Below are 18820 nucleotides of genomic sequence, written 5' to 3'. Positions count from 1 at the left end.
CCAAAAACCTCTTCAGGGTAAGGTTTTAACTCAATTTCCTCCTTTATTATCAAAGTTAAGGTATGATTTTGCCTATATTTCGAATTCCCATCATGTGTAACTGAAATTGAGCCTTCTTCTTGCGATTCTTTAGATTTAATTGCATATAAACATCGTTTATACCGTTACTAGAGCAATTTCATGGTTTAAATTGGATTTTTAAGTTTTAGGGTTTGCTAAAATCGAATTACTTCATCCTTTGTTTGATTATCATGTTGTTTCAAGCTTCTTGGTGTTGGTAATGATGTTTGAGTAAAATACCTGGTGTTTTGATGAGAAAATTTGTCTTAAAAGTTCGTCTTAAAATAGTATACAATCGAAAAACAGTCCATCTTTCACAAAGTTGTTGGTGTGTCAAGTACCCTTGTTAAAATTTGTCTTTTTGCAGTATGGTTAAAACCAGAGGTGTAACAAAAAAGAGGACCCGTCCTAGTGCCCAATTTGAGATAGGTCAGTCTAGTCAAGACCCCGTAGTTCCACTGGTGGAGGCATACCCATCGGTAATCTTCTCTGATTTTAAGCAGCGTAAGGCCTTTGTAGCCTTAATGAGTCGCCCTTTTCGCCCCACCCACTGTGTTAATCCCGATATTCTAGAGACCTTGGGGATTAAGGAGGACATATCTCATATCTTTGAAATTTTGGGAATGGAACGGTTATACCATTTGAGGAACAAGTCCTACCCCCACCTGACTTTGGAGTTTTTGAGCTCTTACGAGTACGATGCGAAGGGGAAAACTGTCTCCTTCCGCCTCATGAATGAGGATCATGAGCTGACTGTGGATGGGTTTGCGAGTCATTTGGGTTTAGAGGCTGAGGGGACGGGATACCTTAGTGATGTGGCTAAGAATAGTGGAGCACCTAGCTATCTTCCTTACTTGACTAGTCGACCTGCCCCTAGTGCCAGTGCTATGCATATAATCATGTTCAGCCAAGTGACTTCACTGAGCGGATCTCTACCACTTTGGTGCTCTGCAACATGCATGAGATGACCTTTAATCAGGGCATAGGGACTCAGTTGGCACAGCCTGTTTGGTGGAGGGGACCTGGAGTGGACACGGGAGTCTTCCACTGACTACGGTTGATCCGGTTTTCGGAGACCACCGAGGAGGCGAGTTTGGCTGCCTCGCGGGACTGTGGTGAGCCAACTACGACAGCCAGCTAGGAGGGGATTACTCAGCAGCAGCGGGTTCTCAGGGAGCAGGTAGCCCGAGTGCAGGTACTTCTGGTGCAGGTGGTGATGAGAACATGGAGGAGGGTCCTGGATTTTGATCCTTTTGTTGTATTTCCTGGATTTGTTTCATTTGTGTTGGATACTTATCTTCCGGATTTATCTTTTACTTTTGGATGACTATACTTGGCCATAAGGCCATTACTTATTTAGCGTACTATGTGGTGACTTATTTGACTTGGTTATGCTGGGTAGTGTGATAGTTGAATTTGGTTGCAGGTGAATTTGTAAATGAATTATGTGGAATTAACAGGAAAAGCTCTCTGAGTGTAAAAACTCGATCGAGTATAGGTACTACTCGACCGAGTAGAGCGTACTCGGCCGAGTATGCTATTATACTCGACCGAGTAGCCACTAATACTTGGCCGACTATTACTGTTACAGGAACTTTCTGTGTTTCATATTTTAGATCATCAGACTTCTTTTGGATATTTATATATTAAAGCTTGTGGGTGCCTAATAGTGTTGCTTACAATAACCGATTGTCTCCGTATGAAGTGCGATCATGTTATATGTATGTATGTGCTTGGATAACACGTTAAAATATGAATGTTTTGTCACCTTGCCATGGCTAACATGAATGCTCTTACATGGTTCAAAGTGCTGCAATTCGGTGTACATATACATGTATAAGTGATGTGAGTATAATTATGTAATGGCAAGAGTGTATTGTAGCTGTCACGAGTCCTAAACATATATATGTTTAGTTATCTAGCGCAATCTTCCGTGGTGTCAGTGATTGATTACAGTTATAACAGGTCGAATTGGATGAGTGAAACTAAGTGGCTATAATTTTGTAACATGAATTACGTGACTAAATCAAGATAATTGATAAAGTTAGTATTATTCAGTACTAACATTCCGAGAGATATATTACCTAATTTTCGTCTGATTCTGTTATTATGAGTTGTGGTTGTGTAATGTCATAGCTTAGGTTCCGTCAGCAGTAATCAATGTTGGTTGAAGTTTGCGAGTAATGTCAGTAGGCGTATTTAAGTGTCAATTTAGGATCGGGGAAGTGGTTTAGTGGTGAACTTCGGGGACGAAGTTCCTTTAAGGGGGGAAGAGTAATGTCGCAAATGCAAACGCTTAAATTATGTCTATGTTATCTAAATTGTATTTATGTTACAGTGTTTTGCTACTTTGTGGCATTTTATGTTATATGAACGAGCGTTTGAACAACTGGAAGTTTTGTAAGTGATAGTTGTGGGCCGGTAATACATGGAAGTCTAGTTTTGTGGTCGTACGGACGTTTGTCGGAATAATGTGATGTGGTGGTGGTGTAAATGATAGCCAAAGTTCGTATGTTTCATGTATGTGGATCGTGATCATAATGCGCAACCTCGCTGTTGGAGTCGTGTGGTCTGAACTTCGGGGACAAAGTTCTTTTTAAGGGGGGAAGACCGTAATACCCAGGAAATTTAAGGACTCTGATGACGTACTCTCTGACCAAGAAAGACCTTAGGGAGGAATGAGTGAGAGATTATGATGGGAACATGTACTATATAGGATTGGCTACTCGACCTAGCAGAGCCTACTCGGCCAAGTATCATCTATACTCGACCGAGTATGGCTGCTGTTGACGAGTTAATATAAAACGCAAGTTCGCGAGATTCATTTCATTTCTCATCTCTCGACAGTTCCTCTTCCTCAAACCATAACCTATCTCTCTCCAGTATCATCCCTACCTCCATACACTCTCATGTTCTAGCCTACACTCCACCATGGGAAGGATGGGATTGCTTAGGAAGGATGCGTGTGAGGTCGTCGTCCGTGTCATCGTCGATCCGCGTTATTAGGTAAGTTTCTGCCTTGTGCCTCTTTTGGTAGGTTAATGAGGATAGTTGTATAATAGGGGATGGTTATCATTGTAGGATGTATGTCGGAGTTGTGCCTGGCTATATGTGGATGCTTGTCATGGTTGGCTATGAGGTAGGGTTTCCCCTACTCAGTTACTGTTGATTGATTAATATTGTGTTTGTTTTGTAATTGTTGTTATCTTCTGATCATTGGAGTATGGGTGTTGTGGTGACGGTGGTGATGTGGTTGTGTTGTTGTGACAGCTGTGATGTTGTGGTGTATGTGATTGTGGTGAAGTCACTTGCGGGAGTGGCTTCACACCCTAGTTCGCCCTCCGTGGAACCCGTTACGGGAGGGGATGTGCACATTAAGGGACAGGAATTGATAGACGCTCGTTGATGAGCTGGACTTGGTGAGGATGGGCTGCGTTCCCCCACCGGAGGAGTGGATTACCTGTTGCGATGGGTAATCCGGCAGGGCTACACACTTTGGTGTGTAGTCAGTTATCGTGGAGGATGATCAGCCGGTTACATTGTTTTTTTGACTTTATTGATTAGACAGTACTGACCCCGTGTTGCTGTTTTGTGGTATTTGTTGTGATCCATTCGGGGATGGTGAGCAGTTGGCTTAGCAGGTGCTGTTGGTTTGTGGCTGCTGAGCTTGGAGGGATCGAGTCATCACGCTACCGGTTTAGAAGTGCAGAATCACGAGTTATAGTATTCTCTATCAGTACATGTAATTAGTTTTGTACCGAGTGTAAAGAGGACGGTAATGTATTATAAATGTTCTTTCATTGTCTATTTGATCTACTACCTTGGGTAACCGAGATGGTGACACCTTCATATACTGGGACGCTCCTTGGTAAGGCATCCTGGTGTAGGGGGGTGTTACAATCTCAACAATTCCCATTGTGCATGTGCTATAACCAGTTGTCTACCAACAGGAACATGATGGGGCTGACAAGGCTACATACTCATAGTGGACACATGAAACAGGGGTACTGTGTACCTCAGCAGCCCAGGATGAAACTTCAGATTGGTGGTAGCCTTACCATGGTTGGTTACAGAACGACGTACTCCATGCCGACAAAAGGAAGTGAGGGGTTTCAAAATGAAAGCTAGGTTCATGTTGATTGACAACATCCTGTTCAGGAGATCATTGGCGGGACCTTACCCGCGATGTCTGAACAGTCAGGAGGCATATGCTGTTATGCATGACATCCACAGCGGGGAATGTGGAAATCATGCATGGGGTAGGAGCCTGTCCAATAAAGCACTCAGACAAGGGTAATTTTGGCTGACCATACGCAAGGATGCAATGGAGTACGTAAATAAATGCGATGCATGCCAAAGACACGCGCCAGTTAGCCATCAACAGGCATACCCATGCACCCAATAATCCCACCATGGCCCTTCATGAAGTGGGGGAATGGATATTGTGTTGGGGTTGGTGTCCTTAACAGTTAGTGCAAGGACTCATAAACCTCTAAAAGGATCAAAGGGCATACTTTGGTATTATTATCAGTTGATCCACGTTTATCAATAACGGTTGGCTTGCTAGATAAGTTTGACGTTATTGTCATACAGATGGCGGTGATCAACTGGTCCCTAAAAGTCACACCTATAGGATACGTTTGAGAGACGTGTAAAGATGAAAATACTGTCATGTAGATGCCAATTTTGACTAACCGATTAGTCGAGTTATTTGACTAGTAATTAGTCAAATATGTGATGTTGAGATATTATATTTAATACGGATTAAATATCATGGGCTAAGGCGAATTAACCAGTTAATTCGTAAAATTAAATATAAGCGATTTATATTTAATTAATGTATATTGAATTTAATTATACAATATTGTCTTTGTCGGACACGTATTAATAATTCAACTAATCCGTATTATTAGTTGATGCTTTAATATCCGATAACCGATGACGATTTATAATTACCGCGTCATATACATTTTAGCGAAATTTGTCAGACCACGAGTTTAATAAGGAGGAAGTGGACAAGCCCACTCCCCCTGTTAAAGCTCTCGGCCGAACAGAACAAAAGGAGAGGCTCCCTCTCCTTTTGACCTAGACAATTCATTTTACAGAAAACTAGGGTTTCGAAGAGCATTCTTCTCTGTAGAAACCGAGATCTCACATCTCAAGAAAACTCACATAAGTTCTCCCAATATTGCAAGGCAATCGGAGAACACCATCTAGCACAAGGGCATATCTCGGACAAGTCTTGGGTGCAACTATTAGTAGGAAATCTCTGTTGATTTCTGTTCTTTACGCCGCACTATAAAGGACCCGAGGTTGATTTCTATACATAAATCATTTCATTATGTTTTTCGTTTTATGACTATAAATTGCATGTTTAAATTTACGTTATAGTCCTGCAATTAAAGGGTAGTATACGGATATTAACCCACAAGTGGTATCAGAGCGAGGCCACGTAAATTTTCATTGTGTTTTTCATAAAACGATTATTGAAACGGTTGTGTTTGTCTCGAAATCCGTACCTTGTATACACGGATGTTGCGTTTTTGCTTTAAAACCGTGAGGCAGCAGGTTTTTAATCACGAAAATTTTTTTTGTGTTGCTGCGTTTTTCTTTGTCTCGAAAACCGTGTCCAGTTTACACGGCTAAATTTTTTTTTGAAACCGTGACATGTCTTACACGGTTCATTCATCTTGTTTATCAATTTGTTTTATGCATATTGTTGTTTTATACGGAGATTATAACAATATGTCAAGTTTTGTCAAAATTGTTAAATTGTTTTGATGCGATTTTGATCTAAATTGCGTTTGTTTTGTTTCACCAAAACTGTTTCTCGAGGGTTTTAAGTTTCCAGAGACTTTTGCACTCGATCGACCAAGGTTTTAATCGATCGAGTGGTTTTTCTGTTTAGATTTTACTCGATCGAGTCCTTGTTGTACTCGATCGACCGCTTTAAAACCCCCTTTGCTTTCGATCGAGGAGTCCTCGTACTCGATCGAGCAAGATTGTCTTGATATAAGTCCTCGATCGACCACCAGTTCGTCGATCGAGTACCTCTGATTAGCATACCTCTCGATCGACTTGCGAGTTCGATCGATCGAGCCCTCTGTCCCTCGATCGAGCACTTATGTCCCTGGATCGAGGGATTTCGTCTTTGATGACTTTGAAAATTTGTTTCTTTTGATTTAAATTTTCTTTTGGCTTCAATATGTACTTTATACGGATATAGTACACTCGCTATGATTGTGAAACGGTTCACACACGTACCATTAAATTATTTTAAAGCGTTTTTAAAGTAACGGATTGTAATGGATTAAAATTAAATGATAGAAGCGGTTTTATCACATGAATTTTGATCATTAAAAGGTGGTTTGGATAAATTTAACATAATTACGGAATTATGTCACGAATGAATTTGTTTTTAGTTGATGCATTTTTATTTATCGTTAATTTTTGAATGCCGTGAATGCCCTTTTATTACGTATTTAATTTTACAAACGGTTGTAACTTAGTGTGGCCTTAGTAGAACGTGTTACCGTAATGATGGAACACGGTCTTGGTTGTATTTTGAGATCTTGTATCTCCGTTTTGGATTTTTCACTTGTAATTACAGTTTTAATTAGAATGTAAATAGGTTTATATTTTGTAATTTTAATTGTAATTTTTGAGAAGACCAAAGATGGAGACCAGATGCTCACTCCCGCTACTTGGATCAAGATGGAACATCAAGACAAGCTTTTCGGGTCCAACGGTGGATTCCAAAGTTGTATTATGTTCTTATACTAGGATATGCCACACTAGGAAAATTTTATTTACGTATTGCATTCCTTTATTTTTTTTTCCCGCAACGATAATATGCATCATATTCCGCCTAAAAACCAAACCACCTATTTATTGCATGAAAACTGACACATATAGAGGTCACGAGTTAGTTTTCATTGACATTCTCATGTCACACGTTTTAAAGCCATCATCCAAATAAATTCATTCACGACAGACGCTAGTTATTCGTTCTCTTAAAATGAATTATAATTTTGTTGATGGGATCTTCCTCGTATAAACAAAAATTGAGAACGGTCTTTATAGGTCAAACTCCAATGAGTCCCTTCTTCGTCGGTAGGCATAATATGACCCCTTCTACGTCGGGTAAGTTGGAACCGATTGACCTATTTTATCTCAACACTATGGTCACTAAATGCGATCCTGTGGACTGTGGTGGACTATAGATAGGATTTACGAAATCTATCGACCAAGAGTTCTTAGGAAGAATTAGCTAAACAGTTGGCTTATCAATTTACAGAAATTGAGTCTTGGGATCACTTGTATCTTTCTTGAGGGAGATCAATTATGCAAGTGCGAGAGTCTACATGTTTAAAATGAATTTTAAAATAGACTTAAATCACCTCGATGAGTTGCTTATTTCGTTTTGTTTTTCTTTCTTTTTCGGTGTAGATCACGATTTTAAAGCGCTTAACAACAAATGGCTGGTTCAAGTGATAACCCAATGCCAAGTGCCACATTGGACCGTGAGTCCTGGCTTCGGATCTTCATGAATCGGATGAATCGGTCTACTCGATCGAAGAATGATGGATCCAACTTCGCGGGACCGGGAGGCGGCATTACGGAATCTGCTGCTGGCTGACGGAAGCTCAAATATCTATTAGAGCCCATCCCGGCAAACCCAGGTCCCACGGCTAGAGCTGCTGAAATCACCAAGTTTAATGATTTATGTATGGAAGCGGGTGCGATTAAAAACGTACTCATTTTTGCAATGGAACCCAATTTGCAGAAACGCTTCATAGCCCATGGTGCAAACAAGATTTTCACCACGCTCACTAAGGAATTCTCGAAAGCACCGAGAATCGTGACCTATGAGCATACCACTCGCTTCTTTGATGCGAGACTCCAGAAGGGCCAACCGGTTAGCCCACACATTCTCAGCATGATTGAGAATGTCGAGAAACTGGAGACCTTTAACAGTAACATCAGCGAGAACATTGTTATCGACCGCATTCTTCACTCACTCCACGATGGTTATTCGCAATTTAGAGCGAATTACTATATGAATGATTTGAAGAAAACTCCGCATGAACTGCACTCCCTCCTCGTACAGACCGAGAAGGACATGAAGTTCAGTGGGAGCATGAAACAGGATGTTCTCGTTGTGTCAAATAAAGGGAAGGGTAAGGGCAAAGCTCAGGCAAACCTAGCAGTAGGTAAGGCGAAGTTCAAGAAGTCGGGTTCAGGTAAGAGTGGGCCTGGTGAGTCGAGCACCTCATCAGGCGCGACAAAGAGCAAGAATGAAAACATGGAATGCCATCATTGCCACAAGACTGGGCATTGGAGACGCACATGTCCTGTTTATCATGAGGACTTAAAGGCGGGTCGTGTTAAACTTTGTTGGTATGTCTTCCTCTTCTTCTACTTTTATTCATATGATTGAGATTAACCACGCAAGTTACGGAACTTGGGTACTTGATTCTGGTTGTGGTTCTCATCTGTGTAATCATGTGCAGGGGCTCCGAAACATCGAACCCCTCGTAAAGGGTGAGGTGGACCTGCGTGTTGGGAATGGAGCAAGAGTAGCTGCCATCTCCAAGGGGACATATGTGATCCAGCCTCCTAGCGGATTTGAGTTGTCATTATATGACTGTTATTATGTTCCTAGTCTTTTGAAAAACATTATTTCGGTTTCGCACTTGATAAACTTGGTTTTTCATTTGTAATAGAAAATAATTCTTGCATTTTCTCATTACACGATATGATTTACGGCAAGGCAGTCTCCATGAACGGAATTTATGTTTTAGATCAGACCACGGAAATATTACACGTAATGAATAAAAAGTTAAAGGTTGGTGACAAAGATCAAACGTATCTATGGCACTGCCGTATGGGACACATTAATGAGAAACGCGTAAAACAGCTCATCAAACATGGAGCTATCTCGGCCTTTGATTTTCAATCATTTGGCACGTGTGAATCATGTCTCATCGGTAAGATGACTCGGATTTCCTTCAAAGGTGTTGGAATGCACGCTGCTGACCTATTAGGACTTATACACACGGATGTATGTGGCCCTATGTCAATCACCGCACGAGAAGGCTATAGGTATTTCATCACTTTCACGGACGACTTAAGTAGATATGGCTATGTCTACTTAATGAAGCACAAAAGTGAATCCTTTGAGAAATTCAAGGAATACCGAGAATAGGGTGAGAACCTATTAGGTAGAAAGATTAAAACACTGCGTTCGGATCGTGGTGGCGAATATCTTTCTCACGAGTTTGATCAACACCTAAAAGACTGTGGGATTGCCTTACAATTAACTCCACCTGGAACACCTCAGCTGAATGGTGTGTCCGAACGGAGAAATCGAACACTACTTGATATGGTTCGATCCATGATGAGTCACACGATATTACCTGATTCATTATGGGGTTATGCTCTTTTGTCAGCCGCTCTAATACTTAACCGAAGTCCGTCTAAAGCTGTTGACAAGACTCCATATGAACTATGGAAGGGAACGGTCCCTAACTTGTCCTTTATACGGGTTTGGGGCTGCGAGGCTTATGTCAAGTGGAGACACGAGGATAAGATCGGCCCGCGATCGGTCAAGACATACTTTATAGGTTATCCTAAAGGAACACTTGGTCATTACTTCTATTCGCCAACCGAACAACGCGTTTTTGTTGCGGCTAGTGCGACATTCTTAGAGAAGGAATTTCTCGAGAATGCAAAGAGTGATAGAACCTTCGACCTGTCGGAGATTCCAGAACCAAACACCGAGCAACCATTGGAGGAACCTATTCCTTCAATCCCGGCTGCAGTGAATATTCCTGAGGAACCTAGGAGGTCGGGAAGAGTCTCTATTCCTCCAGACAGATACATTGGTATGGTCGAGGAACATGACATAGATGACGTTCTACTCTTAACGAGTAGTGAACCCGCAACCTATAAAGGTGCCATGACTAGTTCTGACTCAAAGCTATGGCTTGAGGCCATGCAATCCGAGATGGACTCTATGTATGAGAACAACTTGTGGGATCTTGTTGACTTACCTGCTAAGGTTCGTCCCCTTCAATGCAAATGGCTTTACAAGATAAAGCATTCTGTGGAAGGTCAACAAGATATCTACAAAGCACGACTAGTTGCTAAAGGTTTCACCCAAGTGCCAGGTTTGCACTACGATGAGATTTTTGCACCCGTAGTCATGCTGCGTTCCATTCGGATTATCTTAGCGATCGCCGCTTTTCATGACTATGAAATTTGGCAAATGGACGTGAAAACCGCCTTCTTAAACGGCTTTTTGGAGGAAGAGTTGTACATGGTACAACCCGAAGGTTTCATCGATCCAGTACATCCTAAGAAAGTATGCAAACTTAAGCGTTCCATTTATGGACTTAAGCAAGCATCTCGGAGTTGGAATCATCGCTTCGACCAAGTGATAAAAGAAAATGGATTTACTCGATCGATCGAGGAACCATGTCTATATATCAAGTCGAGTGGGAGCAAGATTGTCTTCCTAATATTGTATGTTGACGACATACTCCTGATTGGGAATGACATACCTCTCTTAACTTCGGTGAAAGTATGGTTGAAAAACCATTTCCAGATGAAAGATCTGGGAGAGGCACAAAGAATTCTAGGCATCCGTATCTATCGAGATAGATCACGAAGGATGCTATCTCTCGTCGGGGAGTCTTACATAGACAAAGTCCTGGAGAGATTCAGCATGACTAACTCCAAGAAGGGGTTCCTTCCTATGGCTCCAGGGGTGCATTTGAGCAAGTCTCAGGCACCAGAGACACCGGAAGAGAAAGAGCGCATGACACGGATTCCTTATGCTTCGGCAATAGGATCAATCATGTATGCCATGATATGCACACGTCCGGACGTGGCATATGCATTGAGTATGACAAGTCGATTCCAACAGCATCCAGGTGAACCACATTGGCTGGCTGTCAAGAACATTCTTAAGTACCTACGGAGGACTAAAGATTGGGCATTGACTTATGGAGGCGATCAAAAGCTATGCGCAACCGGTTACGCAGATGCTAGCTTCCAAACGGATCGAGATGACTCGAAATCTCAGTCTGGATTCGTTTTTACTCTTAATGGCTGCTGAGTCAGTGGAAGAGTTCGAAACAAAAAGCATTGTTACAGATTCTACGACCGAGTCCGAGTACTATGCCGCGTGCGAAGCTACAAAGGAAGCGATATGGATGCGTCAATTCTTACATGGGCTATCTGTAGTGCCCAGTTCGAATGACCCGATCACCATCTATTGCGACAATAGTGGTGCCATCTTCCAAGCTAAGGAGCCAAAGTCTAGCAACAAGTCTAGACATGTACAACGGAAAGCTCATCTAATCCGGGATTACGTGGAGCAAAAGGAAGTAGTGATAGAAAAGATTGCTACAGAGGATAACATAGCAGATCCTCTCACTAAAGCATTACGACAAGATAAGCATGAAGGGCATGTTAATTCCATGGGAATTAAACGTGTTCCTAAGTTGTAGTACTCTTTTATGGATCAGATTCATTCTCTCTTGTACTCTATACGACATCATCGTTTTGATATTTTATATATATTTTGTTTGTCATGTGGATTTGTACGACAAATTTTGAACACCACAAAGTGAACTGAACGAACATTATATCTTTTCGGTCCTTAATTGCCCACAATGAGTGATAACTCGGCAATTATTTTGTGACGTTGGTTGATGGTGGGTTCAACGAGCCATAAGTCAACCGGTTGTGACCAATCACGGAGGCGATTTATACGGATATTTCGTAGGACACACTTGTGACATCGACGTGGAGTCCTAAATGTTTTATAACATTCGGTGCCGGTCGTGGATAGGACCTCCATGGTGATCCTAAGAGTCGATTCTTTTGACTATCGATTGTCTCTTGAGACTACGGCAGATTTTGGGTGACTTTGGTTTCTTTCTCACGGTCATCCGTAACAGGGGGCCAAGTAGATTTTTTTGGGTCATTTCATGCTGTGCTTAGATCGGAAGGAGTCGAGTTGAAGGAAATATTCAGCCTTTATCGGGTACTCGATATTTCTCAGGGCCACTCGAGGAGTCAGAATCGAAATGCATGGCCATGCTCGGATACGGATTCGTTTTATCGGTTGAGTTACTCTCTAGTCGGGGAAACCACTCTAGATACAGATCGATTGTAAAATACGACCTTTGTGGATCCAGATCTGCAAATTGTTTTACATTGAGTGGGAGAAATTTTAAATGAATATGAGAATCGGTTATCGCACATACACTTGTACGGACAAGTGGGAGTTTGTTGGAGCTTGTGTCCTCCAGTTAGTGCGGATAACGTCATTGCACATGCACTTGTACGGACAAGTGGGAGCTTGTTGGGGTTGGTGTCCTTAACAGTTAGTGCAAGGACTCATAAACCTCTAAAAGGATCAAAGGGCATACTTTGGTATTATTATCAGTTGATCCACGTTTATCAATAACGGTTGGCTTGCTAGATAAGTTTGACGTTATTGTCATACAGATGGCGGTGATCAACTGGTCCCTAAAAGTCACACCTATAGGATACGTTTGAGAGACGTGACAGTATGAAAATACTGTCATGTAGATGCCAATTTTGACTAACCAGTTAGTCCGAGTTATTTGACTAGTAATTAGTCAAATATGTGATGTTGAGATATTATATTTAATACGGATTAAATATCATGGGCTAAGGCGAATTAACGATTAATTCGTAAAATTAAATATAAGCGATTTATATTTAATTAATGTATATTGAATTTAATTATACAATATTGTCTTTGTCGGACACGTATTAATAATTCAACTAATCCGTATTATTAGTTGATGCTTTAATATCCGATAACCGATGACGATTTATAATTACCGCGTCATATACATTTTAGCGAAATTTGTCAGACCACGAGTTTAATAAGGAGGAAGTGGACAAGCCCACTCCCCCTGTTAAAGCTCTCGGCCGAACAGAACAAAAGGAGAGGCTCCCTCTCCTTTTGACCTAGACAATTCATTTTACAGAAAACTAGGGTTTCGAAGAGCATTCTTCTCTGTAGAAACCGAGATCTCACATCTCAAGAAAACTCACATCAGTTCTCCCAATATTGCAAGGCAATCGGAGAACACCATCTAGCACAAGGGCATATCTCGGACAAGTCTTGGGTGCAACTATTAGGAGGAAATCTCTGTTGATTTCTGTTCTTTACGCCGCACTATAAAGGACCCGAGGTTGATTTCTATACATAAATCATTTCATTATGTTTTTCGTTTTATGACTATAAATTGCATGTTTAAATTTACGTTATAGTCCTGCAATTAAAGGGTAGTATACGGATATTAACCCACATATTGTGGGACCACTGCCTCGTGCTTCGGGAAATAGGGTCTACATGCTTGCTATGACGAACTATTTCTCTAAGTGGATAGAGGCAGAGGCGTTCCCTCAGGTCCTTAAGCGACACGTGATTTCTTTCATCAAGCGGAACATTCTATGCAGATTTGGCTTCCCTTCAGAAATAGTATGCGACAATGGATCTCAGTTTGTGTCTACCTTCTGTGCAAGGTGGAACATTGAACTGTTCAAATCTACCCCCAGAAATCCTCAGTCAAATGAACAGGCGGAATCCAGTAATAAAGTTGTCATAGAGAACCTGAAAAAGAGATTGGACGAGATAGGGGGTAAGTGGGCAGATGAGTTCCTCCTAGTACTGTGGTCTGATAGAACCACTCCCAAAGTGGCCACAGGGAAAACACCGTTCAACCTAGTGTATGGGGCTGAAGCCGTGATCCCCTCTGAAGTACGAGTACCAACACAATTACAGCTATATCACTGAGGACACGAATCAGGTAGAAATGGCCAGCAACCTGGACACTGTGGACGAACTAAGAACCAGCGCAGATCAGAATGGCAGCCTACTGTTAGAAATTATTAATCTCATTAATTTACATATTCATATATGAATTAATTTATTTAGTCATAAAATAAATTGTTGATTTTATGCATGCAAACTAAATAAGAAGAGATAAGAAAATCATTTTCTCACCATCATAAAATCTGCCAAATGGGCACAAATAAAGGTCTCCTACCTTCATTTGTTCTTGAGCTATAAAATATATTAGGATGATCATCCATGACTTCAAAATAGAAGCCCTCCAATAAGTAGCACCCAAGACTATCCCATAATCCCACAAAATAATATGTACTAGATATTTGTAATGTGGTTTACCTTAAAATTGGTTACTAATACTCATATACTACTACTAGTATTATTAGTGATTGATTTCTACAAATTTGATTCATAAAACTTGATTTTATGAAGAACAAGAGAGAGAATGTTGGTTTTTCATAAAACATGAGAGAATAGAAAAATTGAGGAAAAATTCTCTCAATTGTCCTCCACAAAACCGGTGGGAAGGGGGTCCTTTAGGACCTTCTCCTTTTTCATTTTTGTCTTCACAAGACAAATTGTGTAAGCCTTTGTCCATAGTCATGTCACTATCAAGTGTCCTAGACAAATGAATAAGACAAATTAATAAGACAAAACTACAAAAATGCCCACCAATATTTCGGTTTTGATGTGTAATATGGAGTCCATGTTATTTTTTGTCAATTGTACAATTGTATATCATGTGACATGTGACATGTCTTATATCATGTTTTAATTTAAAATGCATATTTAACAAATTAAATATCATTTACAAATTAAATAAATCACATTTAACAAATTGACTAGTAATTCAAAATTACTTTCTCATAAAATGGTCATTTAAGTACTAGTTAGTATAATTCACAACATCTTGTAATTATAACTAACTTATCATTCTCATCTCGCGTGTTTCGCAAACACCGATTAACTTTAGTAATATAACTTTTTAAATTACTAAATAAAATCTTATTTAATCACATTATAATAAGATGTCATTTTCTCTCTTATGATAAAATTTGTTCAATTTTAAGGAATTAATTAATCTGTATTGACATACAATTAATTAACCTTTTTCAATTAAGGGAATCGTCATTTAGGTGTGACCTCAAGGGATCAACTGATCACCACCGTCGCACGACAGTAATGTCAAACTCTAGCCAGCCAATCACTACCGATATGTGTGGACCAGTTGACTATATATGTAAGGTATCAACCCTTTCGTATTCTTGATATGAGATTTAAATATGTGATCAATATGATTGACAATTGTGATCGCATTATTGTCGGGGACACTTACTCCAACAATCTCCCACTTGTCCTCGACAAGTGTGCGTCACCAATTCTCTTGTCCTATTACTATCTCCCACTCAATGTAAGGTGTCTTACAGGTCGTACTTGCAAGTGATCATATCGAGAGTGGTTTCCTCGATCTGGAGAATAACTGATTTGACCGGAATTATCTACCATAGATACCTTCCGAGTGTGGCCACGCATTTCCATTTCATTTCTCCTCAAGTGGCCCTTAGATATTGTTTTAACCCTGACAAGGGGGTGGACAATTCCTATCGCACTATTCCCTTCGACTAGCCACAGCCATCATAACCCAAAATATGCCCATTTAACCCCATTTACGAAGGTCGTAGTAACATAAATCAAAGCTAATCTGAAACTGTGCCATCTTAGGCGAACAGTCTTTAGTCAAAAGAATCGACTCATTAGAATAGTATAGTAGCTCTCGCCATGACCAGGCTATATAAATTTGCTAGAACTCTATAAGCGGTCACTGCCGGACAAAGTGTTCCTAACAGTCTGCCTATATGATCGACTAGTCATCTCACATGACTGTATGGGACTGAACTTGCCATCAATCGCATCACACTCTAGTCACTTCGAGACGTCACCTCATACAAGTGACTATGGGCGAATACTATGTTAATCCGGGTTCACTTTAACGGGGTTCAATATCGTCATACAACCCGTTTGGATGTAACAAAGTATAATAAAAGAGTTTTAAAGTAAAACTCGAACGATAAATGCGATTATCACATATGAATAGTCAATGCCCGATTAATACTTCATATTCTATAATCCAGTTTGATCTTGAATGTAGTTGTTCATCTCAATTTAATTGAAATGACATGACTCATCATGTTAAGCCTATCAGAAGGCTTTGGTTAGTAGGTTTTATCAACTTCTTATACCTTACTCAACCTTACTACATACTCGTTTTCCTTTGTAATGTATACATTTGCATTACAAACCTTTCTGAGTACGTGTCGAGATCCAATTAAGACATAGGCCTTCTAGCCTTAGAATAGCTCCCACTGTTTTCACAGTGTGCGTGACTCATCCTTCTTGCACATCCCATGATTGCAAGTGTACTCAATTCCGTTGTAAATATCTCTCATTGTTCTTTATTGCCTAGAACGATTCTAGCAAATCTATTTCTTAAATAACATAGCCACAATGGTATCTTAACCATCCTAATGTGTTTTGATTATGGTTTTGTCGGAAACCATGCGCAATCTCAATTGTCAATTGTCATTTGTGTAACACCCTTACACAAAATTGCATCAAAGACACTTTGCTTTACATCCTCAATGCTTCTGCAAGCACTTAAGGGTAATCTTTATGGCTTACTTGGTAACTATTTCTTAAATTCGATTTGAAACAATTCATCATACTTAAAGTATATGAAGTGTCATACATCATTTCCTATTTAATTGATTCGGCAGCGGAAACAAATGGAATCAATCAAATATGTTCAACTTGATTGAACTAGTCATGAATCTTATCAACATAAGACTTCTTATTTGACGCTAATATCATGTGGATTTATCTCCATAAATCCGGATATTAAACTTGTATTATAGTACTCCAAAAGTCTTAAACCATTCCCAATGATTAATATGTCATCCACATATTTGACTAATTAAAATTTCCGTAACTCCCACTAAACTTTATGTATAAACACAACTTCTCGACCTATCGAGAAAAGTTTTATAACATGATCAAAAAATTGATTGCAACTCATTAATGTCCTACTTAAGACAATCTCTTAAGTTGTTCATTATCTTAGGATGGCAAGAATCTACAAAACTCAAGACATGTATTGAATACATTCCTTCTAATTGAAGAAGTGGGTTTTAGATTTACTCGCTATATGTATATCATCACAATGAAACACAATCCCTAAGAAGATCAAAATAAACTTAAGCATTTCAACTAGTGCAAAACCCTTTGCCACCAATCAAGCTTTGATATCTAATAATTCACTTGGAATTTATTTCGGATTTTCATGGCTCTAAGCCTTGTATTGAGTTGTGACTTAAACACTCTCATGTAAGTCATATGTTCATTACTTTCCAAAAGTAATCAACTTGAATCAAACAATTTCTTCGTAAGTTGCAAGCTCTTTACTTTCTAAAAGTAACACTAATTCATCATCTTCAACAAGTGATGATTTTAACCTCCTAGGTTTTGAAGAAACAACGTCTTACACAAAACGTCTCATATAGCCAAGAAAGACCAGTTTCTTGCGACATAACATTCTTTGTGGCTCTTGAATAATTTCTCCCACTCTGTCTTCTAGAAATAAACTTGTATTTTAGAAAGACAGCTTCACGAGCCACAAACTCGTGATTAAAGGAAAAATGAGCATTTGTTTCTTTTGAAAACTTACAACCATGGTACCCTACCATTTTATATCTCATATGACTCGTTTTAGATTTAGTGGAAAAAAAATTTAGAAAAAATGATAAAATCTCTAAAAGGATCAAGTAACTCAAAGTAACTTGATTGAAGTCCAAACCATATCGAATAGCGTTTGATTTTTTATCCAACCACACATTATCCCATAATGCGTGCTAAGAGAGATTAACTTGTGATACTATATCACATTTCCTTTGGCTTATATCAAAGTCTTCACTTTGATAATCCCATCATGACTAATCGTGATTCTTTGAACTCTTTGAACTTCTTCAATGATTTCTCTATTTACCTTATTAAGTGAACACATTAGCGTCAACTTAAATCGTTGGTAAAAGAAAATGATCAACCTATTTTGGATCAATGATTTACAACCTCGATCTCCTTTTCAACCAAAAGGGACGAGACATCTTGCTTTGAATACAAGATACGCATATACCATAAGATCTAATGGTTTCAAGAGTACTCGATAACTCTTTGCGTTCATCATTCCAGAATCTAAGGTTTAATCTTGGGTTACCAATTTGAGTCTTGCATCATCTTCATGATATATCATTCTAGTTTGGTTTAGAATATAATCACCTTGATAATGGGCTAGCCATACATCAAATCATGGTGTATAGGGTCACAAAAGTGAAACCCCTTTTGTATCTTAACAAGTTTATATTCTTATTTAGAGTTTATGCACTTAATAGTCACAATTAAGTACAACTTTAAATCCAAAAACTAGATTGAGTACACAATTACTCTATCTCTCAACATCATTGTTTCTAGTCGTCATATTTTAATCATTCTATGTATCAAATACAATGATGAAAACCACCATCGGTTTCTAATATTGACGAAGTAGTATTAGCAAAATTTATGTCAATCAAATAAACATTTAGAGAAGAATGTCCCATTAGATGTCCCACAACTAACTTGTTGATTCTTCAATAATTTGGGGAAGCTTCCTTTATAGCGTCCAACAATTAAGACAATGGAAACTTTATCGGTCGGGATTGATAGGTTTAGTATTGCTATTCTCAATAACGTTACTTTTAACATTACCTTATATCAATTCCATTCTAATTTTACTTCTTAGAACCTTATCCTTTTCTTAATGGTTTAAGA

The 18820-nt window shown here is 39.4% G+C and overlaps 1 protein-coding gene across 1 annotated transcript; it reads left to right on the top strand.

The window, feature by feature from the left end:
• The first annotated feature begins 13471 nt into the window (after positions 1-13471).
• On the top strand, positions 13472-13906 carry LOC141628635 (uncharacterized). Its single transcript, XM_074441743.1, has one exon. The coding sequence runs from the start codon at positions 13472-13474 to the stop codon at positions 13904-13906; it is 435 nt and encodes a 144-aa protein (XP_074297844.1).
• The last annotated feature ends 4914 nt before the right edge of the window (positions 13907-18820 follow it).

The sequence above is a fragment of the Silene latifolia genome, chromosome Y (assembly GCF_048544455.1).
Source record: "Silene latifolia isolate original U9 population chromosome Y, ASM4854445v1, whole genome shotgun sequence".
Lineage (NCBI taxonomy): Eukaryota > Viridiplantae > Streptophyta > Magnoliopsida > Caryophyllales > Caryophyllaceae > Silene > Silene latifolia.
The sequence above is the reverse complement of the archived record's forward strand: the minus strand, read 5'-3'. Positions and strand labels throughout refer to the sequence as shown.